The sequence below is a fragment of the Acartia tonsa genome, chromosome 5 (assembly GCF_053477335.1).
Source record: "Acartia tonsa isolate MP-2025a chromosome 5, ASM5347733v1, whole genome shotgun sequence".
Lineage (NCBI taxonomy): Eukaryota > Metazoa > Arthropoda > Copepoda > Calanoida > Acartiidae > Acartia > Acartia tonsa.
In genome coordinates, this window is record NC_137264.1 from 51,472,019 (window position 1) to 51,498,484 (window position 26,466).

At 33.3% G+C, this 26,466-nt stretch overlaps 1 protein-coding gene across 1 annotated transcript in view; it reads right to left on the bottom strand.

Annotated features, from left to right (window-relative positions):
• Positions 1–24,453, bottom strand: part of LOC145319785 (SET domain-containing protein SmydA-8-like) — a 36,857-nt gene extending 12,404 nt beyond the window's left edge. Inside the window, exons 1-7 of the mRNA XM_080162141.1 lie at positions 24,366–24,453; positions 17,694–17,761; positions 15,732–15,762; positions 14,528–14,581; positions 10,551–10,627; positions 323–374; positions 156–208 (exon numbers count right to left, since the gene is read on the bottom strand). Of these exons, the coding sequence (XP_080018267.1) occupies positions 156–208; positions 323–374; positions 10,551–10,621 (176 nt within the window). The 5' untranslated portion in view covers positions 10,622–10,627; positions 14,528–14,581; positions 15,732–15,762; positions 17,694–17,761; positions 24,366–24,453. The remainder of the gene's footprint in view (positions 1–155; positions 209–322; positions 375–10,550; positions 10,628–14,527; positions 14,582–15,731; positions 15,763–17,693; positions 17,762–24,365) is intronic.
• Positions 24,454–26,466: the final 2,013 nt, after the last annotated feature.

A 26,466-nucleotide genomic window follows, 5' to 3' on the forward strand; every position in this document is an offset into this window, starting at 1 on the left:
GTAGCGGACTTATTAAGGATTAAATGTAAAAATAACTGCCATTTCGTGACAAAATGTGTAAACACAATAATATAGCCAGATTGTTCATTCGATGTGTTCTTATTGATATAATATAGTGATTAGTTATCTATATTTACTATATTTATTTAATTTACCTGATATGGTTTGGAGTTAAAAGACCTGTATAGCAAATTGTTAATTCTTCTCCCTAAATTTAAAAAGATGTTCCTTAATTTAAATACTTTTTAAATAAATATACATTATTTTTTCACTAGTTATATTTTAAAAATATAAATATCAAGAGGAATCTATATATTTTTACCTTTTTCACGGCTCTTGTAGTTATTATCGTGATCCCTTTTCTTGTCACTTCCCTAAAATTAAAAAATAAATATTTGGTGCTTTTTCACAAAGTAACTAACGACCAGAGAAATACAAACTTTCTTGTAACGATAATAGAGTTGCTACGCTTCCCAAATCGTACATAACTGTTATAGGAAGCATCATGCAAAGTTTGAAATTGATACTAAAATGTCCTAATCTAAATTATCATAAAAAGCTAGCAATAATGGAAGGACCGACCCTAATTATATAAAAGCTTCGCTTTTAAAAGGAGAGGGAATGGCTCGACTAGGCACCCCCCCCCCCTTCCAAAAAAAAGGTAAACTGCCCAGTACTATAGAAAGCTTTCCGTATAATCACTGCCCAGTACTATAGAAAGCTTTCCGTATAATCCCGTTATTATAGTATTGATGACTAAACTTGTGTATTCTTGACTAGTTAATAGCGTTTGACTACAAAAAAAGAAAAACTAATCCTGATTCCAATAATACTACAGGTTGTCTGAAAATTACGGTGTGTCGTTTATAAGATCAAACTGGACTTAACTGGAGGTTAGAATCCAATAACAAACTAATAATTAGCAATTTGGAATGGAGGAAAATTTCGCGTTACGCGTATTTATAATTAATTTTCAGAAGAATAGTATGTTATGTAAAAATATTATCTTTAATAAGCAAAACTAGGATAAAAACAAACATTAAAGCAAAGCTTCAAAATCAGAAGGTAGAAGAAAAGAACATTGACGATTGTAATGTGTTTCAAAATTGCATAAATACAAGACATACTTACTTTTTAGAACTTAATTATAGAGTTGTTTCGCTTAAACATTGTACCTTGTTGTCCCAAGAAACAACATTTTAAAAAGATGATTAAAAAACAATAACATATAAAAAATTTTTGTTAATTTTTTTAGATCAACAATATTCAAAAAGACATACAGACTTTTTGCGAATGATTCTATAGTGTCTACGCTTTATAAATTATACCTTACTGCTACAGGAATCATCAGACGGACAGACGAAAGTGCCGTAATTAAAGAGTAGCACCTCATCTGCGTGAAAGAATGCAGAAAATGCAAAATTAAATGTAAAAGTATGTTTCCTATTTCTCTAAAAGGATGACAAATATTTTCTTAGCTGTAGCAAAGATTTGTATAAATAACTTGTTTTTAAAAAAAGATTGTGTACACTGAAAAAGATATATACTTACTTATTATTCTGAAAACCTGGTTATACTCTATCAGAACAGAAAAAGATTGGGTAATATCCTCTTAGAAACATTTTTACAATTTTAAAAATTTGTATACCCATCCCCACCCCCAATTTAATTTTTTTTGTGTAAAAATTTAAAAAAAATTTGGGGGTTTATTCTTTTTTAGGGGTGATTTCTACTGGGAAGACAGTTGTACCCTCCCCAAAAAAATAATTATAAACCTTCCCAGGACCCATAAAAAACTACATTGTAAAGTAGAACCTTAACGGTTCAGCAGTTAGCGAGAACCTTTGCTACAGACTTATTACTTTATATTTAATTTTAATGAAACATCCAATATTAAATTATTTGATTTTGCATTATTTCAGTTTTTGGCAATTATGTAAAAAAAAGACTTTTCTATTTTCGATTATAATCTTGAAAAGTTATCTTTTTCTTTCTTAATTTTTACAGTGCAGCTCCTACATTGTTATGTGCGACTGTGGTGAAAATAAGAGTGTGCTAACACTTCCGAACACTGTAAAAAATGTCTCAAAAGATCAGCCGCGTGACGTCATAAAAATCCATATATTTTTAAGGGGTTTCCTTTCCCACTTCTCCTCTCATCCCTCATTTTTATGACGTAACACGGCGGATCTTTTGAGACACTTCCACATATCCTTACATAAAAGTAACAGGGTGTCTGATAGTCTATCTGTCTGTTTTTACCGAATCTTGCTAACCGCTGAGCCGATTAGATTCTCCTTTTCAACGTAGCTTATCTTTTGGGGGAGGGTACTACAACCCTCCCAAGAGAAAACGCCCCTAGAGAAAAGTGACCCCCCCCCCTTAAAGACAAATAGTATTACTTTTTCTTTTGTAAATTAAGATAGAAAAAAGGATGGAGGGTTGACATTCCCTCCCCCCCCCTTTCTAGTGCAACTACAGGCCTCTAGGGGCGCAGCCACAAGTTGTTACTGATAGAGAAAATCGTTTTATATTTGAACAAAAAGACAAACTAGTACATTAATTGAAGGTATGTTTTCTGGTAAGAGAGAGATAAAGGGTAATTTTTTCGCTTAATTCCGTATAGTTGGTTGTTTGATTGTAGTCAAAAGCTTGTATTAAGTCAAAATGTTTTAAACTATGGACCATTTCACATATATATACATTTTGTTATAACTAAGAATACTTTGACTCAATAAGATAATTTGGGTATTGTTCCTTTCGTGGCAACACTCCTTAAGGGGCGATTCTTCGTTTTTTTTCTTTCACAGTAGCTTTTTTCCTATTTATAGCCCCTGCGGGTGGCACTAACCCTGCGGGGCCAATTACCTAACCCTGTGGGACAATCACCTAACCCAGTATAGCATAAATAACCTATCAAAAGACATTTTAAAAATACGACGAATCGCCCCTTAAGGGGTGTTGCCACGAAAGGGACTATTCCAGACACCCAACTGAATTGATGGCATAACAATCATGATATAAATCTTGGGGAAATGATGGTATCACGAATATAACAAGGGAAATTGAAAGTATTATTGAGGATTTTCTTCATGGATCACAAGGGATAAGACAATGGCAGATTAATTGATGTGATGATACACAAAATTTCCTATTCTGTAGATTACAATTATCGGTTGAAACGTTTGGACACTCAAATAAGTGAATCAAAATTCCCAAAGTTATTAAGCCAACGAAGAAAATTTGAGAACAGCCCATTGTCTCCTTTCTTCCTGATCATTGAGTCTTTTTCTATAGAAACAAGAATAACAACAACCATAAAAGCAAACACAACAAAAGTGACAGTACAAACAAAAATTGAAGAATGTTAAGCAGAGGTGTGCATAAGGTGGGGGAGGGAGGGGTGTATGGGGTTGTATCCACCCCCTGGTAAAATTAATGGGTGTGTACACACACCTTTTAGTGTCTACCTGTTACACCCCTCTACACCCACCTTGGTACAGATATACACCACCCTGATAAGCCCCCATAAGACAGCCAAGGGGGTTATCAAGTCAAAAAAAAGTAACCCACTACTTAAATTTTAAGGGTTTAAATTTGCGCACAAATTTACCAATAACAGGACTCTTGTTTGACTTTTGGACACCTAAGGGGGGGGGGGTGTTGTCCAACCCCATGATAATAAAATTACACTGGCTTGTTGTCTGTATTGCACCCCCATAAAGCTCACACTCTCCTACATCCACCTCAATTTTGGTCAATGGGGAAAATTTTGGCAAAACTCTGAGCACACCACTGATGTTAACTTATTTTTTTAGCTGGAGAGAGACTCAGGGAGTAACGGAGTTGACAATGGATCGAATATTCAATATTTTGGGGTCTTAAACCTTGGGGACCTAAATAAAGTGTTCGTGAAGGACTTAGCAAGACTTTGGGGACTTGCGCGCATTTGCCGCTGAATTTGTTATGCTCCTAGCAGACATAAATCAATAAAATTAATGAACACAATTTCTAGCAGACAAAAATTTGTATTGAATAGATTTATTTCGGCTGGTTCTCTCTTATTTTTTATTCTCAAGAAAATATCATTTCATACTAAGAAACTCTACTTTGATACTTGTGAAATAAACAATTTAAAAGCCCTAATACTTAAACTTATTGTTACTTGAATTTTGGTAGAAGTTATACTATAATAACAAGGGGCAAGCAAGTTCTAAAGGCGATTTTTCTAGTGATTAATTACTGAATATTTACTTCATTGTGATTTACCAGTAACCTAATTTACCTAAGTAAATGCTGTTTTTTCTTTGAACTTTTTATAATATTGCAGTTTTCTAGATTAGATAACTTAAACAATTTTCAATTTTTTTCTTCAAATTTTCTGGATAAATCTGGTTTTCATCGCCTTTCAGCGAAAACTTTTAAATTGAATTAATTGCCCATTGTTCCCTCCCTTACTCCCTGAGATGGAATACTTTATTTAACTGCAGAAGTTGGGAACAAACACAATTAACAATCATATATCTTATTCAGGGAGGGAGGGGAACATTGGACTGAAAATAAAATTGGTCCCCAGTTTTAGAATTTAGATCTGTTAAAAATAGAACTTTGGGGACTTAATGTTGATTGGTTTGCACAAACCTTCTGTGTTCAAACTTTTCCATCAATAATTTAGATTTACATTACTATAGGTGATTTTCTGTACTAATATAGGTCGAATTTATTAACCATTATCTTATCCCTTTAGGTCCCTGATATTTGCACTAACGGGAAATTCTAAAAAGGGTTTAGCTTTTTTAGCAAACTGCAACATTTGGACTGCTTGAAAAAATACACAAGAAATGCATTTTTTGGTGCAAATTTCATTTATAGTTGATGATTGTTGGTCTGTCTTTTCATTCTTTTCATTGGTAGCTTGTAACTTGTTATCGTTGCGCTACTAATGAACATTTTAGTTTTTGTTTTTAACAATATCCTTATAATAAAGTAACTGTGTGTCTGTCTGTACCGAAGGATCTCGCTAACCGCTGAACCGATCGGGTTCTCCTTAACAGGGTAGCTTCTCATATGTCCCGGAAAGGTTTATAACTATTTTTAGGGAGGGTACCACCACACTCCCAAGAGAAATCGCCCCTAGAAAAAAATTACCCCCCCCAAAAAAAATTTTAAAACTAAAATTAAGAACATGGGAGCACCCCCCCTTTCCCCCAAAAAAAAATCTAAAATAATAGATTGGGTTATCAAATTCGACTCTCCCCTCTTTAAGTACCCCTAGAGGCCTCTAGGGGCATAGCCGATATTACATGCATATAGTATAAACTTTCAACGTTATACTCAGAGGGATTTCTGTGATAAGACAAAGGAAATAAATAGATATGTACATTAATTAACCGAATAATATTGGATGTACATTAGGATATATAAGTTGGAAGGAATTTTTAATGTTAGGGGGAGATTTGAAAACTGCGTCAAATTTTAAAAATTTTTTTAAAAATTTGTTTTTGGTATAATTCTTTATCTAAAAGCGGAAATACAATTTAGGTTAATTAATTTTGACATCTGTGATTGGTGGAATGAAAACTATCTGCGCTATGATTGGAGAAGCTTAAGTGTCGTACATCATTCAGCCAATTAGAGCGCAGGCAGTTTCTAATCCACCTATCCTATTGGTCAAAATTAATTAACTTAAATTGTAGTTCTGCTTTTAGATAAAGAATTATACAAAAAACTAATTTTATAAAAAATCCTTAAAATTTGATGCAGATTTCAAATCTCCTCCTGACATTAAAATTCCTTCCAACTTATATATCCTAATGTACATCCAAAATTATTCGGTTCATTAAAAGTTGTTCCAATCAATTTATGAAAGGTACCCAACGTTTGATCAAACTTTAGATACAGAGCTGGATCTTTAAATCATTTTAATGGTGAGTCAAATCGGGGTGAGCCAACTTTCCACCAATGAGAGCACAGCATTTTATGAAATGCCGCGCTGTGATTGGCTGAAATTCGGCTCACCCCGATCTGGCTCACCACTAAAATGATTTAAAGATCCAGCTCAGGTATAGTTTTCAATGCAATGTCCCCTTCCTCCCTGGTTATACTCAAAAGTTCTTAAAAGACAAGATTTAACTCTTAATACCCTCTTCATAAATTTTCCTCAAGTACTTAAAACATCACAAGTGCCAATATTATGAGACTGTTCTACATTTGTGTTTGTCCGACCGTTTGTACGGCGCATAAATTTAATTATGCGGACCTTACACCTGAGGGGCTACACTGTAACATAACTTAACAACGTAAACACAAAAAAATTACCACGGCACGCTGCCCCCCTCTCTATTTACAATTTATTTTAAAATAAGAAGGAGGCGGGTGAAGGCGAGGGGGCGGTCCTGTGTTCGCTAGAAACTAAATACCCTTCTGGCTTAATATCTATTTGCCTACGAGGCATTAAGCTTAACTGCTTCTAAAAGAGGTTATGACTTTTTAAAAAATAGGTAGATATTTTAACAATTTATTTCTTTTGTAATTGTCTTTTTATTCATCTTTGCATTTATGGATGCTATCACCTTTATATTTTTTTTTTACGTAAGAAACTTTTTCGTGTTACATATTATAATATGTAAATTTATTATTATATAATATAAATTGTTTAAAATACATTTTTATTTAGACAATAGGAAATATGTATTCTATTATAGTATTGAAAAAAAGTAAAAATCATTGAAAAGGAATTTTAATGTATATCCTCTATATTTTATATTAATTAGTTTAATTAAGAAAAGTAGCTAACATTATATCTTTAAAAGAATTAATTATTTTAATGAAGTTTCAGATCAGTGATGTAATACTAATAACAGAAGGTTTTTAAAACAAGAATGACAACATTCTTAAAGGCGAGCTCAAACATTGGGCAATAATTTTTTAGCTCATTTATAAGTCCAAATAGCTTTATATTTTAAACACAACAAAAATTTTTGCATCATCTTTATCATACTAAAGTTGTATATGATTCCCTTTTTTGGCGTAAAATGCTGTATCTGTATATGTGAAAGAATTTCAATTTTCTACCATGTAGTTTTAAAAATATCAAAACTTGAACATTGTCATTTTGTGATTTATGCAATTTTTATAGCTAGCTATTTTCACAAAAACAGTATGATGACTTATTTAGTGATGTCTAATTGTTTGTTATTTATTGTAATACAAAATTATATATTTTTGATTGTATACTTGTAACTTATTTTTGATATCATTTTTCTGAAATGCACTCCATGCAACTATCCCTTTGCACAAATTTTTGAACGCTTAAACCAGGTGATTATATATATCTATTAAGATATACAAGTTGGAAAGGATTTTAATGTTAGAGCCTAGAGGGAGATTTGAAATCTGCATCAAATTATAAAGATTTTTTATGAAATTCGTTTTTTGTATAATTCTTTATCTAAAAGCGGAAATAAAATTTAAGTTAATTAATTTTGACATTTGTGATTAGTCGATTGAAAACTATCTGTGCTCTGATTGGAGAAGTTTAAGTGTCGTACATCATTCAACCAATTAGAGCGCAGGTAGTTTTCAATCCACCTATCACGGATGTCAAAATTAATTAACATAAATTGTATTTGCGCTTTTAGATAAATAATTATACAAAAAACGAATTTTATAAAAAATCCTTAAAAGGAGCAGATTTCAAATCTCCCTCTAACATTAAAATTCTTTCAAACTTATATATCTTAATATCTATAATAGTCAAATAGGACATAGCATAATTCATCATTAAGTTGTAGTATTTTAAAAATGTGATGAAATATATAAGCGACAGAACTAAAAACATTTAATTTATTAAAAAACATAGATCCAAAACAACTAGGCTAAGTTTCATAATGATCAGACTATAATAATAATGTCCAAAACCGAATCTGATAGTATCTGCTCATAATGGATATACCTACTCAAATTATAGAAAATCTTCACGTTTAAAGATACATAATTTTTAATTCTAAAGATAACAAGATACTATTACATAATGGTATATTTTCTGTCACTGCTTCTAAATTTTCCAAAAAATGAATATCGAACAAAAATTTAACCTATCCTACCAATATAAAGTAAAAAGTATTTTTAATCTAAAGCGAAATACCTCAGAATCTACAGTTCCGAATTTATTGTTTTTTTTAGAGAAGCTTTATAAATATCTTTGGGTGATACTAGGCTATTTTTCTGTCCTCCCTCGCCCTCCCCCAGAGGCTTGGGGTGATCTAGTCTATCTATTTAGAACCCCTTAACTGTACTTCGTTCTTGGCGAATTGTATCTATCAAGTAGTATGGACTAAGGGGAGGTTATTTTTTATGCCACTAGGGATTTAATATTTCATATATTTTTAATCATATATTATTTTTTGTCTAAAGCCAAAGATTTAGTCTATTACTGAACTGAATAAAGTTCAAGATTTTCAGAAACCTTCACTTTAGGTTAGCTTTCCGGGATGGTTTTAAAATTTGTATGGCTATATAAATTTTCAGGCTATACCGTTAATTACTTGGATAGAATCTTTAGTTATAAAGATAGAATAATTCTTAATTTACTAAAATCCTGTTTTGTTAAAAAGCACGTTTCCTTAGAATTTTCGGGGAAATTAATTTTAATTATATTATATTTTTGTTCATTTTTGAAATTATGATTTCTTTTTATACAAGGATGGCATCATCCATAAAAACAAAGCTATAAATTCATACAGTACAAGATGCTTTATATTTTCATACTTACATTCTAAAAATTAAGTTAATTAGTTAATTTATCATATAACATACCATTCTTAATAGGCAATATTTTTTTAAATGCTTTCTGGTATTGATTGTAGAGTTGCTACACTTAAAAATTATTACTAATCGTTACAAGAAGCATCAAGTGCCATGTTTGAAATCGAGAAGATTCAAAATTAACAAAAAGAGCATATCGTTACGTTTAAACGGACGGACCTACGCTAATAATAGAAAAGCTTCGCTTATAAAAATTATATTTAAAAATTACAAAGAGAATACTATTGTATAATAATTTAATCACTAGTTAGAAAGAAGGATTCTCAGATTTTTCTTAGCGTGGCTACTCTTTAATTGCATATTACTGTATATCATTTAATTGTAATAGGTCAGTGAAAAGGCACACAAACCTCCAAAACAATCGACTTGTTCAAAGTGAAAATAATCATTTTAGTAGTTTAGCCCATGTATCCTTATAAAAAAGTAGATTCTCATATGTCCCGGGAAGGTTTATAACTATTTTGGGGGAGGGTACCACCACCCTCCCTAGAGAAATTAAATTTTTAAAAAATTTCCCAATTTTAGAAAGAGAGTTCAACGAAAATAAACGTCAAACGTAAAAATTGTTTAACTTTTTCTTTTAAAATTTAAAATAAGAAATTGAATTATCAAATTCGACTCTCTCCTCCTCAAGTGCCCCTAGAGGCCTCTAGGGGCGTAGCCGCTAGTAAGGTATAAACCAACAAGCGAAATAAATCTAAAATAATATTTTGGGGGCAGATGAAAGGTCGTCAATTTAAGTAAGTGTGCCCCCAACGACAGCTGAAAATAAGTATAGGTTTCGTGATTTATTCCGAATTAATTTCGTTGTTGGTATAAGCTGAGTTTAGCCTATGTTAGGATGGGCTAAGTTAGGTACAGGGTAGGCATGAAGGGCTATGGCATAGCATGGATAGAGCCCCGCAAGATTGTGACTCCCCGCATGGGCTAGGCTTATCCTGCCTTTTACATTACCAACTTCAGACTCTTCAGAACTTTTCGTTCTTCTTTTCACCCCCCTTAATTTTACTTTTTTAAATTATTTTTTTCTGTGGGGGGGGGGGGGGGAAGGGGAAAGATCATGTGATCCTTTTCATGGATCATAAGGAATAAAACAAGAAACGATTCATGAACACGTATATAGAAATTAATTATAATATATCTAAAGCATTTGATACAATAGCAAGCTTATTTTCTTTGTCCTTTTCCAGTTGAATATTAATTTGATTTACGATGGTTTCCCTCACGCCCCTTAAATTTTATTAAATTTTCGGAGTAATTTTAGTGCTTATCTGAAGCTTTGCATGCAACCGTCTTTGTTAAGAAATAAAATCCTGTTAGATTTCTTTTAAAAACACGTTTACTTCAATTTCATAATTTATGTATCCTAAAAACTTGAATACATGAAAAATGTAATTTAAAGAGAATGTAAAAACTTCAGAATTTTAATCTTCTTTCAAATAAGTTACATAATACTTTTATTAAGAGAATGGATAGATAAAATTGACTAAAACCAGGCAATATAAATTTTAGAGCCAATCTACTTTTTTTTTGGGGGGGGGGGGGGAGGTTAGCTGGGGGAATCTCAAAAACGTTTAACCCCCGCCTCCACCCTCCAAAGAAAATTCCAAACTTAAATTTTTTGGAGTTGGGGAGTAGAGGAAAGGCAATTTCTCCTCCTTAAATTATATAGAATTACAACCTGTCACACAGCATTACAGACAGACAGACCGACAGTTGCTTACCTTTGACAGTTTGGTACACACGAGTTGTTAAACATTGATGCCGTCATGAACACTGCTCTGCTTTCTATCATGTCTTCCTGAACATAAGGTTAGGCTAGAATTACCTCGCAGGGTTTAGTTAGGGTATTCCCGGCAGGGTTATGGCAGGAAAAAATGATTTATTAAAAAAAGAAACTGTAATGAACATAAGCAGTGATTTCTATATTTTCTTCCTAAACAAAGGGTCAGGTTAGGCTGTCCCTACACACACATAGGTTAGGTTAATCCCCGCAGGGTTATGGAAGGTAATAATTTAATATTAAAGAGAGGGTATGGCTAGGTTAGCCCTACACACACATAGGTTAGGTTAATCCCCGCAGGGTTATGGAAGGTAATAATTTGATATTAAAGAGAGGGTAAGGCTAGGTTAGCCCTACACACAAATAGGTTAGGTTAATCCCCGCAGGGTTAAGGAATGGAAAAATTAGTTATTAAACAAAGGGTCAGGTTAGGTTAGCCATATAGGCGTAGGTAAGGTTAAATCCCGCAGGGTAATGTTTGGGAAAAAGAGGTATTAAATATATTTGTTCTCATGCTTTATATTTGACTTTCTTAAAAAGGATTGAATTTGTTTAAGACTGGTCAAAACCATATTCTATGCCGCTCTTTAATCTACCATCCCTCCCCATTCCCTGTCAAAGAAAAAAAGCGTGGGGGTGAGGGGGTAATTTAAACCCCCTCAAAACTTGTGGTCACGCCGCGCCCCTGACAGTTGGTTACAGATAAAAGTTATTTAATAGGATAATGACTTGCCCTTTTTCTCTTTAACAAATTACTTTCAGCTAAATTTATGGGCAATTTCCAATCAAGCTTTACTTAACCCCGTCCTCTTTTATGGCTTCAAAGAAATAACAAAGCCCTCAGCCCCATGTAAGCCTTTAGGAGGGGGGGGGGGGGGGGGGCCGCCGGGGGTGTTTTATGAAGATATATTGCAATTTATATGTTTTTTGGTTCCATTTTACAGAAAATTATTGGACATATACTACCTAGAAGGAATAGTGTATTTTTAAAGATTTTTCTTAATATAGGTCTGTACGTCAATCTGTCAATTCATCGTTACGTAAGAACTGTTAATGGGCTGTTTATTACACTAGTCCCTAAAGTTATACAGTATTGTTTTCTTATTGATTAACATAACAACTTTGGGGACTTTATCGATGTTTAATTGGTTGGTTCATAAAAATGAGTGTCCAAACGTTTCAACCACTATTTTAAATCTACAGAAGGTGTTATTTTGAATATCATCTGCACTGGGGAAATATATAAATTATCGGCCATCGTTTTTTAAAAGAGAAGCTTTTTTATAATTAGGGTCGGTCCGTCCGTACGTCCGTAACGGATAGCTTTTTTCGTTAATTTAGGCATGTTAGAATTGTCCTATCGATTTCAAATTTTGCATGGTGATTCCTTTAATAGTTAGGTACGATTTAGAAAGCGTAGCAACTCTATAATCATCACCAAAATGTCCGTACGTCCATTTTAAACATGTTGATTTTTTTACTTTTTTAACAACAAATTTTTATGTGACCTAATCATCCGATTGATCTGATTTTTGGTATATTGATTCCTGAAACAACAAAGTATAATGTAATAAGCGAAGCTACTCTAAAATCAAGCCCTAAAAATGTAAGTATGTCTATAAACATTATCCTGAATCAAGCTGTTTTTCAACAAATTTACTTACAATTTTGCTTTGACTTTTATACATTTATATTACGATTATTCAGTTCTGACACTATACAAGTGTTAATGTCTGTTTGTCCTACCGTTTCAGTGCTTCGCTTTTATGGATGTTGTCATCCTTGTCTCCATTACGATTTCTTTAAATTTTAGTTATTTTACCAAGCAAGGAGATCAATTTTAATTTCTACATTACGTAAAAAAATATTCTTCTATAATGTTTAACCTTTTCTGATTCTAGCTATAAATATCATGTATATATTAAGTAAATTAACAAGAAATATAACACTTTCTACATGATTAATGATGAAAACAAGGATGACAACATCCATAAAAGCGAAGCCCTGAAACGGAGTACAAACGAACATTAACACTTGCAGAATAAAAACGTATAAAAGTCTAACGAAACAAAATTGTTAGTAAATATGTTGAAAAACTGCTTATTAGTACAGGATATTATATAAGGACATACTTACATATATAGGACTTGATTATAGAGTTGTTTCGCTTATAACAATGTACTTTGTTGTCCTAGAAATCAGTATTCCAAAAATCATACAAATCTGATAATTTTATCACATAAAAATTTTTTATTAAAAAAGTTAAAAAGCAACGAGTTTAAAATGGACGTACGGACTTTCTTGTAACGATTATAGAGTTGCTTCGTTTTCTGACTCGTACCTAACTCCTAGGAATAGGAATTATCATGCAAAGTTTGAAATCGATAGGAGAATTCTAACATGCCTAAATTAACGAAAAGAACTATCCGTTCCGGACGAACGTACGGACGGACCGATCCTAATTATAGAAAAGCTTAGCTTTTAACAAGGGATTTAGAGAAAAATATAAGCTATATTATTTCTAGTATCGCTTAGAAACCGATTAATATCCAGTGGATTAGAACGGGTTCTCAGCTATACTGAAAAAATATGTACAGCATTGTATTATATTCAGTTTTCTACGAATAAAAAAATGTACGAGAAATAACTATTATCGCATTGTATTATAAAAAGCTTTCAGCGGATATAAAAATGTAAAAATCCAGTTTTGATAGCCCTGAGATGTTGAAGGCACGGGGTAACAAAACTGGTTTTAATCTTATAATTGTACATTTCTATTTTCGTAGTAAACTGGATATAATACGATCGATACATGATTTTTTAGTATGGCTTAAAATTGGTTTTAATCTGGAAGCTATTAATCGGTTTCGAAGCCATAGTGGAAATTCTTTTCCCGTGGCTTTACAATACAATTTTATCAATGAAATATCATTTTGGCCTCTTTTTAAATGTCACATGGATGTAGAATATACGTGGATATTATGATGGGGGAAAATTGTCGTCAATTTAGGTTGTTAACAATGCTATCTATTGGTCTGTAGGAGGGGAGGGTATTGGGTAAAGGGGGTGAATGTGCGGTATCGTTATTTTAGCCCGCTGCGAGTTTTACTTCATTACAGAACATGAAAATCTGATGTAATATTTAATTAATAATATATCCATTTTACGCGGATATGTAAAGTTATTAATAATAGATTCGCCTACTAATAATAAGAAGTTACAACAATGTTTACTAGGGTGGGTCGATTTTGGACCTTTTTTTTCTAAGGCCAAAGCGGGGATCTGCAAATGATTTGTATGAGTATAATACACCTCTGGATGATTTAAAATTTATCCTAAGTCTTAAAACCGCTGACGACCAGACATTCAATTGTATAGCTATTTGTAAATGGGAGTCAAATTTTTTTTGATTCAGAACTATGGCTTCATGGTGCTCCCAGGAAAGGCATTGAGGAGTAGAATCAGGAACTTTTGACCGTTTCAAAAAATCTCGTTCCTAGCCTGAGAAAATCTAAAAAACCTCTACAAATTAGACAATTCTCAATAAACCTTAAAAAAATGTGTTTTTTTTTGTAATTTCTCAGGCTAGGAACGAGATTTTTTGAAACGGTCAAAAGTTCCTGATTCTACTCCTTAATGCCTTTCCTGAGAGCACCATGAAGCCATAGTTCTGATTCCAAAAAAATTTGACTCCCATTCGCAAATAGCTATACAATTGAATGTCTGGTCGTCAGCGGTTTTAAGACTTAGGATAAATTTTAAATCATCCAGAGGTGTATTATACTCATACAAATCATTTGCAGATCCCCGCTTTGGCCTCAGAAAAAAAATGTCCAAAATCGACCCACCCTAATATATATATACATATAAACCCATCCATTGGAGCTAATCCTGTATTGCTGTAATGTATTGTTTTACCTGTATTTTAAAACTGTTTGTATCTAGTGCCCCCGTCAGTTTGTCTAGATCTTCCTAAATAAGACAGATTATTTGTAGTGCAACTACTCTACAACTAGGGCATAACTGTCCGTCTGTCAGCTTGTCTAGATCTTCCTAAATCAGACAAATTATTTGTAGTGCAGCTACTCTACAGCTCAGGCATGTCTGTCCGTATGTCCGTCTGTCAGTTTATCTAGATCTTTCTAAATCAGACAGATTATTTGTAGTGCAGCTACTCTACAGCTAAGGGATGTCTGTCCGTATGTCCGTCTGTCAGCTTGTCTAGATCTTTCTAAATCAGACAGATTATTTGTAGTGCAGCTACTCTACAACTAGGGCATAACTGTCCGCATGTCAGTCTGTCTAGATCTTCCTAAATAAGACAAATTATTTGTAGCGCAGCTACTCTACAACTAGGGCATAACTGTCCGTATGTCCGTCTAGATCTTCCTAAATCAGACAGATTATTTGTAGTGCAGCTTCTCTACAACTAGGGCTAGCTCTCCGTATGTCAGTCTGTCTAGATCTTGCTAAATAAGACAGATTATTTGTAGTGCAGCTACTGTACAACTAGGGCATGTCCTTCCGTATGTCCATCTGTCAGTTTGTCTAGATCTTTCTAAATCAGACAGATTATTTGTAGTGCAGCTACTCTACAGCTAAGGGATGTCTGTCCGTATGTCCGTCTGTCAGCTTGTCTAGATCTTTCTAAATAAGACAAATTATTTGTAGTGCAGCTACTCTACAACTCAGGCATGTCTGTCCGTATGTCCGTCTGTCTAGATCTTTCTAAATCAGACAGATTATTTGTAGTGCAGCTACTCTACAACTAGGGCATAACTGTCCGCATGTCAGTTTGTCTAGATCTTCCTAAATAAAGTAGATTATTTGTAGCGCAGCTACTCTACAACTAGGGCATATCTGTTTGTATGGCTGTCTGTCTTGAACTGTTTAGCTACATCTTTCTGTCTGTCAGTTTGTCCAGAGCTTTCTAAATCAGACAGATTATTTGTAGCGCAGCTACTCTACAGCTCAGGCATAACTGTCCGCATGTCAGTTTGTCTAGATTTTCCTAAATAAAATAGATTATTTGTAGTGCAGCTACTCTACAACTAGGGTATAACTGTCCGTATGTCTGTATGTCTATACATCTTTCATTGTGTATTATAAGATTCTAGTTTACCTCTAAGAAAAGTGGTTCTCCATCTTTGGTCCTAAAACAAGAAACATTACATTCCATAGTTCCCTGTAAATGAGACAATCCCCATAAATCTAAAGGGATAAGACTATGGTCGTTAAATTGATGTACATTCCCAATGATGAAACACAAAACTACCCCTTCTGTAGATTAAAATTAGCGGTTGGAACGTTTGAACACTCAACTTAACGAACCAACCAATCAAAATTCATTAACAGTCGCCAAAAATGTTAAGCCAACGAATAAGAAAACGTTATTATAAAAATTTGGGGACTAGTGTAGTAAACAGCCTATTGTCCCCTTCGATATGATCTTTTTTTTACAGGATGGAAGGGACAATTGGCTCTTCATGACACGTACTAGTCACCAAAGTTTTTTTTAAAAAATAACTTTGGGGACTTTGGGCTGAAATTGATTTGTTAGTTCATTAAGTTGAGTGTCAAAACGTTTCAACCACTAATTTTAATCTACCGAAGGGGAAATTTTGTGCATCATCATTAGGAATTCACATCAATATATATCGGTCATTGTCTTATCCCTTTAGATCCCTGTGTTTTTAAAGACATATGTCATAATAATAGTTTAATTTGTTTTAATTCATTGTAATCCTTTTTTAAAAAATTTCCAATGAAACGTTTTGTTAAAAATATAATTTTGAATTTAATTTTAATAATATAGTTTAAAAAAGAAAAAAGAAACTCTTATTTACGTAAAATTATTTATCAAAATAATGATTATATTATGTTTTTATTAGTACGTGCAGCTTCTCTGTAATTATAATATGTTCGTTCATACGTAAACTTAACTAATTTTCTTCAAATAAGCTTTTTTGTCTGTAGATTAAGAATTCATTAACTACCCAACCGATTGAGTTCTTCATTTAAGGGAACCTTCACATATGTCCAGGGGTGGTTTTAGGATATCTTATTTAGAAAGTTAATTTTACATCTGGTTTCAAGCTATTTTTTATGCAAGGGGCACAGTCGCTAGTTAATCATAATACAAAATTACGAAAAGGCAACTTTATTGACTGTCATGTCAAATGATCGGAAATAATATATTGTGTCCTTATAATATTTTCAGGTTTTGACAAGATAAAATAGACAGGATAAAATAAGATTTTTCTTCCATTAGTTCTACCATTAAAGTAAAACAATAGAGGGGGTAAGGGTTAAATAACTGTATGTCTTCTTTCCGAGGACCCTGTGCCGACTTTCAATTGGGTCCTTGAAAGTCATCCAATAACGTCGGGATTATTAACACAGCTATGTCGCTACATAAGAGAAAAAATCAATTTGCTAGCAGACGAAAAAGGTCCCCAACAGGGGGATCCAGCAATTTGTCTGGTTATACATAAATGTATATATTTATAGATTTATTATTTTGAACATAATTGTCCTTGTCAAGTAAAGAAATATTTTCTTCTTAAATTATTTTAAGTACATTACTAAATAATTGTAACAACTTTAAAATTAAGACGCATTTTTATTGATCAATATTTCTTTTATAAACTTTTTTTTCTTCAATTTTAGTCGAGGGAACTATATGGATAAGAAAATAACCGATAAATTGATGTACATCCCCAATGATGCTGTACAAAATTCATCCTTTTGTAGATTATGATAATTGGTTGAAACGTTTGGACACTTAACTTAAGCGATGCATCAAGGAATTTGGTCAGATTTAAAGACAAACAAACGATAGGACTGCCTATCAGGACATATAGAGTAGGTTCGCGTCTAATTCCTTAAAAAAAAGTAACAGGATGTCTGACTGTCTGTACTGAAAGATCTTACGGACTGCTGAACTGAACTGACATGGTTCTCCTTTACAATGTAGCTTTCCATAGGTCGAAAGAGAAAGAAGGTTGACATCTTTCTTGGGGGAGGGTACCACAACCCTCTTAAAAGAAATCGCCCCTATACAAGACATTTATCTAATAAATACCTGAGTGAAAGTAAGAATGGATAAACTGACTTCTTATTGTATATCCAAACAGGAGTGGCGTCTCTTTCCTACATAAAATTAGAAGTAGTATGATGTTATAATGTTCGTTTTTTATTTGGAAAAAAGCTCTATCCTGTCTAGGGAAAGGTTTAAGCTATTTTTATAGTTCACGAGATCAGTTGGCGAACATACAAACCCCCAATACCAGGAACCATCAAGTTTCAACAGCAGGTTTGAATATAGATTTATTGATGAAATTATTTCAAAGACCTGAAATTACAATATCAATTAGTTCATAATTCCAGTTATTTATAACCACGTAATCTTATTTGCTTTTTAAAAATCATTTTTCTCTACGGTAAAAAATCTTTGGAAACTTTGGCTTTAAAGGAAAATTATTTGGTTTAATAAATCATTGATAAATGCAACAATAAGGCACATAAAAATTACTAAAACATATATTAATCATAATTAAGTTTCATGCTTAGCTGGCTAAAGCCTTTTTAAAACTACATATAATCGTCCTATACACCATACTTCTTAATAAAAATAACAAATTCTACCTGAAGCTCTTATGGTTTCAAATCCCTGATATACTAGGGTCGTTCACACACAATGAGACCAATGATAGGCCCAATTTTGTTCTCCGAAATCTTCACACTCTCATATCTCATTCAAAAGTGAAAACGTGGGCGCATATAAACAATCCATGCTGCGTCACTTTATGAAGGGAAAGTCAAAAAAGACGACATTTGCGCTTAGTTTTAGGATTAATGATAAGGAATTAATTTCGTACTTGATAAACACAAAGCTTCCTCGAAAAGAGGTTAAGACACACCCCCCGTTTGAAAGTCAAATTAACTTCCTTAACGAGATTCAAGGTTTTTTTGCGCTGAGCACTAGCAACATTTCTCACTAAACTCAACTCACCATAATCACATGAGAATGGCCACATCCCGAAAACGTGACAATTTTGCTCCTAACTAAATGAAACCCCGTGAAATGCATACACAATATTATACTCCTCACTAGGACTCATAATACCTCACATTTTAGGATAGAAGGATGGGGATTGGTTTGTACCATACAACATTCCATGCACATGACAATCACAAGATCACATACACAAATCCTAAAATAGATAATCCTATTAATCATGATGTTGTAAATATAACAACTATACTAAATAATAATCATTTCATAATCAATAGGTAATAAATCATTATAAATCAATAAGTACCTACGAAATCAGGTTGAAATGTAAACAATAATGGTAAAATAAAACGAAATAAATCTTAGACAAGAAAATTAAGATTTATAGGTACTTAAAACTAAATTTGTTAAGCATCAAAAGAGTAGTAAGAAAAAATTTTTCAAAATCCTTGGGCAGAAAGTTTTTCAAACCTAATGAATAAGAACTGTAATATCTTAATCAACAATAAAACTTTTTAATACTTAAAGAATAGCAAAATAATAATATCTTCGTTAGAATTTTCATCGGAATTATAAAAAAAAACCAATTTTTCTTTGTAAAAAATATGAGACTTTAAATATGAATTTTCAATCATTCCTTGATCTGAATAAAAAATGTTTTACTTGATTGAAATTCATATATATTTTAAAAAAATCTGCTAAAAAAATACTTGATTTTTTCTTGGAATAAATATCGAATCACGCAACCTCGACACATTTATTCCTTTTTGTTAAACTTTTCAGGTAAGTTTTATAATGAATTGTACTTTTGAAAAGAAATTAAACTCAATAAAATTAAATTTGAGCATATGAAATAGAATAAAAATTAGTCGCATTTCATTTGATTCTTATTTTAGGCATAAAAATAGGCATATGAAAAATGTGGCTATTTTACTAAAAAAAATCTCAATTTCCATAAAATAAGAATCAATTATTAATCATAATTTTTAATAACCGCTTTTATCTTAATATCTGCGATAAAAATGAAGGAAAGGTTAATTTAAAATATGCATAGTTTATCTTAAATTAATTCTGTGATATTCATATAAATAATAATCAATAATTTAATAATATCATACATCGTGTTCATTATTATAAATGCTTATCTCATAGAAAATAGAGTTTATATTTAAACATGAACGAAAATATATGTACCTAGGAAAATAATTGCTATAAATACTTCTCAAGGTTTAAAATTGTCCGAAGTCGCTAGGTACATATCTACTACGAATCTCTGCTCTCGGAATGAAGAAAAATCTTTACGCGTGGATTATTAGGAATCCTTGCCTCCGGAGTGAAAGAAAAACCTTTATTTGCTTACAATTTAAAACAAATATCTTGATTTTTTGCGATAATCTTTTAAAAATAATAATAAGAAATTATTTTTAAACATTATCATAATAATTTTACATGTTGTGTTCTTTACTTTAATGCATTATCTCATATGAGACTCTGAGAATAACATATTTAAGCAACCGTGAACCATGAAAAAAATACCTCGAAAAATACTTTTAAAAAATCTATTTTTCTCAATCTAAAAAAATCTGCAAAAATCACTTTGTAGTTAATACACACAGACTTTTGCTTTTCAAAATCATACTTAAAGAAACAAAATCTTTTAAAATCTGCTTTAAAAGTCTAAACAATTTTGTAGAATTTTTGTGCTTAAATATGAACAATAAAATTAGTTGAATAATGAATACTTATTCTTTGCAGAACCTTTTTAGGTTCCCTTCACAAGCTTAATATATAACTTGTAATATTTTTTCTTTAAAGATCATTTTCACATAAATAGTTTATGTTGTAGATTAGATATGTGTGGTTTGAAATTTTTCAATGACTTTCTGGCGGCAACACCCGCCATATTTCCACCCGCCATTTGCAGGCCTCTTACCCTGTGTCGGGCGGCAAGGTTGGCAGCAGCCCAGTCGATTCTTGATTCATGACAGCACCAGGGCAAGTAATAAAAGTGTGACTGTCATAAAATTTAGAATCATCTACCGGCTTTTGTCCGGCCGGAACCGAAACTCCCGTCGGCTCTTGTCCGGCCAGAACCGAATTTCTTATTGGCTCTTGCCCAGCTGGAACCGAAACTCCCGTCGGCTCTTGTCCAGCTGGAACCAAAACTCTGATCGGCTCTTGTCCAGCCGGAACCGAAACTCCCGTCGGCTCTTGTCCGGCTGGAACCGAATCATTCAGCGGCTCAATACCCGCCGTAACAATATTCTCAACGGCTACAGTATCGTTACCAATATCATCAGGAATAACTGCAGCACAACTAACATCATTATCAATATTAGCCACGGCAACACCCGCCATAGCCATGTTGTCAACGGTTGCGGCACTAGCAGAACCAAAAAGTTCATCAGCAGCGTTACAAGCAGAACCAACAGGTTCAATAATAGCAGCTACGGCAGATCCAACCGGTTCATTATCAACAGCTACGGCAGTACCAACCAGCTCATTATCAACAGCTATGGTAGTACCAACCGGTTCATTATCAACAGCTACGGCAGCTTTAAACGCAGATTTCTGCTGACCAGCTCCATAGTCAGCACTTGTACAGATAAAACCACTACCAAAAATGGTTCGCCACAACATAGACTGGCCCACTTTCTGGTAGGTTGATGGAAACACGTCAGGATGTGTATTTCCAATGATGATATCTAAGCCTCCACTAATATATGTAAATCTTTCTGGCGGCATCTTAAATATTTCGGCGGCGGTTTCCGGATGGACCGAGCGCATCTCGTTGCCACCTCCGAGGTTAGGCATAACAGCTGCCTCAAATTCTCTCAAGTTACCATCCCTGTCCTTCAGATAGAACACCACATTGCGGCAGGATGATTCTCTACCGTCCGCAACAGAAATGTTTGTATATCTGCCGGTAGATTTCAGCTTCAACTTGTGGGACATCTTCTCAGATATAAGTGGTAGACTCGAGCCCGAATCAAACATGACGGCGGCATGGCAGGCGCCGCCGCCAGGTGCTACAACTGGAACTATTTGCAGCAGGAAGGTACATGTGCTAGGCTCAGAACTTGATTTGTAGACTGTATTCACACTAGCACTAGCCTCATGCAACATACGACTATGATAACCGTCGCAATTATTGGTGCCACAGACACCAAGCTTATCCGATTTATTACAATTGTCAGCAACGTGACCATCACACAAGCAGAGTTCACACAACTTATTCTGCTGGACAACTTTTTTTCGGTCAACAACATCCATCTTCTTAAATGTGGGACAACGGAAAATAGGATGTTTATCCTCGCAATTTTCAACAGGACATGCACTGTTCCACTTGGAAGCCTTGTCCTTTCCAGCCTTTCCATTCTCATTGTCACTGCGGCCAGACACTTGCGCGGCGGCAGCTCTATCACGATTTCTCTTGCCGGCGTTAGTGTCATAGGACATATCACCGGCCAACATGGCACCCCTGGTCCTCTCCAGCAGTTCTACAATCTTCTGGATGTTTGGTTGGTTCATGCTACCTAGCTCCATCATAATTTTGTCTCTCAAATTTTCAGGGCACTTGTCTTTAAAAATATGAATAAGAGTTAGGTGATTGTAATCCCTAGCTGCAGAACCAACGATGGCTTCTACCTCCTGCATCATGCTCTTGAAGGTAGCAATTGCGCTAACCACGTCCACAGGTTTATCCACAGGTTTCATCTTGTTCAACTTTGTTAAAATCCTCATGAACCGGCGAGTGTTTGATAAAAACATCTGATCAAGAAACGCCCATTGTTCATTATGATCTCTAATCGCTGACACTTGCTTGCGTAGTTCCGGGTTGGTTATCACCTTCTCCATACACAACATCAGACTTAACCTCTGGTCAGCAAATCCATAACCAGAGCATAGATCCTTAAAGACCTGTTTAAAGTTTGGGTAATCCGTGTCAGTACCGTCGAACGACGGCAACAAACTGTTGTCCCAGCGCCCATACTGCGGGTTGGAACTCCGAATATCCACGGCAGACATACTTCTGGAGAGAATGGCAGGTGTCCCACTCTCATCCAAATTAGATGAACGACGTTCCATCTCTCTAAGCCTTCGGTACATATCACGTACTTCTTGGCGCAACTCCATGGAAATTTTAAGCACTCCCATGTCCATCTTCACCTTCTCAATGACGTCGAGGTTCCTGGCGACAGTGCTTGACCTCGCGTCGTCTGAATCATTGTCAAGCCAGTACAGAATTTTTGTACACTGCTCCAACGACGCATAAACTTTATCTGCAACAGTTTTCTGCTCACTAGCTTCATCCAAATCACGCTTGAACTCGCGCAGCTCACTAGTATCCACGGCAGGTTTTAGACTTTTTATTAGGTCAGATTGGTCCTTGACCTCACTAAAAATGTCACGAATTGATTTTAAATTCACATTTTCACATGAACTAAAACTTTGGCAGGCTTTTAGATTTTCATAAAACACTTTTATCTGTTCGTCAAACACCTCTAGCCTTTCATTGCCAATAGCGATAGCTCGCTTAATTTTCTGCTTTTTAGTGAGCACCATATTGATTCACTAGGTAATTATTTCACAGAAAAATTGTCAATGTTTTTTTTCATCAATACACTATATGCTATTGATTTATTGAAGAATGCTAACGCCTATTCTTCAGATTCTTTGAAGAATGTTAATGCCTATTCCTCAGAACCATTTGAAATTGCTTGTGCAGCGCCTTCAACCATTAGGTTATTTGAAATTCGCTTGTGCAGCTCCTTCAAACTCCATTCATTTGAAATTCGCTTGTGCAGCTCCATCAAACTTTGAGACTTTGAAATTGTCTCAACCATGACACTTTGGTTGAGCTTGACTTCCGAATTAGCGGGAAGTTCACGAGATCAGTTGGCGAACATACAAACCCCCAATACCAGGAACCATCAAGTTTCAACAGCAGGTTTGAATATAGATTTATTGATGAAATTATTTCAAAGACCTGAAATTACAATATCAATTAGTTCATAATTCCAGTTATTTATAACCACGTAATCTTATTTGCTTTTTAAAAATCATTTTTCTCTACGGTAAAAAATCTTTGGAAACTTTGGCTTTAAAGGAAAATTATTTGGTTTAATAAATCATTGATAAATGCAACAATAAGGCACATAAAAATTACTAAAACATATATTAATCATAATTAAGTTTCATGCTTAGCTGGCTAAAGCCTTTTTAAAACTACATATAATCGTCCTATACACCATACTTCTTAATAAAAATAACAAATTCTACCTGAAGCTCTTATGGTTTCAAATCCCTGATATACTAGGGTCGTTCACACACAATGAGACCAATGATAGGCCCAATTTTGTTCTCCGAAATCTTCACACTCTCATATCTCATTCAAAAGTGAAAACGTGGGCGCATATAAACAATCCATGCTGCGTCACTTTATGAAGGGAAAGTCAAAAAAGACGACATTTGCGCTTAGTTTTAGGATTAATGATAAGGAATTAATTTCGTACTTGATAAACACAAAGCTTCCTCGAAAAGAGGTTAAGACATCTGTTTAGGAGCATAGATTATAAAATGAAATATTGATTCGGTCACAAGTTTATAATGTCTAAGCTTCTCTAAAAAAATGAACCATATCGGTCCACTGGTTAGCGAACACTCTCGGCGCAGGCAGACAGATAAGCATCTTGTTACTTTAATAAAGTAGCCCAGATTTGAAGTTTAAATAATTACCTTATGATGTGTTTCTAAATCTTGAATGCCTTTAAGTCCCAGTCTGAGAACAGTTATACACGGGAATAATTTCTTTCCTTCATCTACACTTCTACAATAGTGTATTGTTAGAATTGTCCTATTTATTTCAAACCTTATTTACAGATTCCTGAGATAATAAGGTATAACCAAAATACAACACCCAAGTCTAAGAACAGTTATGCACGGGAATAATTTCTTTCCTTCATCTACACTTCTACAATAGTGTATTGTTAGAATTGCCATATTTATTTCAAACCTTATTTACAGATTCCTGAGATAATAAGGTATAACCAAAATACAACACCCAAGTCTAGGAACAGTTATACATGGGAAAATTACTTTCCTTTATTTACAATGATATATTGTTAGAATTGTCCTATTTATTTCAAACCTTGATTACAGATTCCTGATATAATAAGGTATAACCAAAATACAACACCCAATTCTATGAACAATTATACATTGGAAAAATTATTTTCCTTCATCTATACTTCTACGATAATATATCATTAGAATTGTCATATTTATTTCAAACCTTGATTACAGATTCCTGAGTTAATAAGGTATAACCAAAATACAACACCCAAGTCTAAAAACAGTCATACACGACAATAATGTCTTTCCTTCATCTACACTTCTACAATAATATATTGTTAGAATTGTCCGATTTATTTCAAACCTTGTTTACAGATTCCTAAAATAATAAGGTATAACTAAAATACAACACCCAAGTCTAAAGACAGTCATACACGACAATAATTTCTTTCCTTCATCTACACTTCTACGATAATATATTGTTAGAATTTCCTATTTATTTCAAACCTTGTTTACAGATTCCTAAGATGATAAGGTATAACCAAAATACAACACCCAAGTCTAAAAACATTCATACACGGGAATAATTTCTTTCCTTCATCTACACTTCTACAATAATATATTGTTAGAATTGTCATATTTATTTCAAACCTTGTTTACAGATTCCTAAAATGATAAGGTATAACCAAAATACAACACCCAAGTCTAGGAACAGTTATACATGGGAAAAATTACTTTCCTTCATTTACAATGATATATTGTTAGAATTGTCCTTTTTATTTCAAACCTTGATTATAGATTCCTATAATTATAGGGTAGTGTAGTATCTATAATTTTATTATATTATTAAAAGATTTATACTTTCATTTGCTATATGTTGATTCTTTAAAACTAATTTTGATGATTCCTACAACAATGAGACACTATTGTTGACCTATTGTTTTTTTATAAAACTTCTGTCGGTTTCGTTCAATCAATCATTGACATGTCGTATAAATTCAATCAATCATTATTATGAAAATGCCCCGTAGGATTTAAACAGAAAATATAATTTAAGAATTAAAAATTTTAAAATTATTATTTTAGCCATTTGTATGATGTCTAACACAGCTCTAAAAACATCATTAATTAATATACAGTAAAATGGATTTAAGATATTTTGTTTTTCTTCTATGAGGGCTGTACCAACAAAAGCAAAAAATTAAATAAATAATTGTATACTCTGTTTAAATCCTACGGGGAATTTTCATAATAATGATTGATTAAATGAAGACGACATGTCACTGATTGATTGAACGAAGATGACAAAAATTTTATAAAACCGCCCTCTGGATATGAAAATTATATAATACAGGAAGGGTGGGAACATTATGATTGTAAATTACACTGGTACCCAAAGTTTTATAACCACGTAACTTTCTTCATTGGCTCAAAAACTTTTGGAACTTTATTGGTTGGATCCAAAATGGCAGTGTTTAAACATTTCATCTAATAATATAAATCAAGTAAAGAATAATTTTGTTCATCATAAGTGGTAATATATTTCATTTTTTCGTCTATTGTCTTATTTTATACTTATATTTGCAGGAACTTTTGTTTAATGAAATCTTCCAATTTTTAACATTTACAAAACAGCCTGCTTTATTGCATCAAGATCCATGACAAATCTATATAGGAAATAAATGTCTATATATGAGCTCAAGTTTTCCAAAGGATTAATGTTTAAAACTCATAGTGCTCCAATAATCCGTAATAAACTCTCATT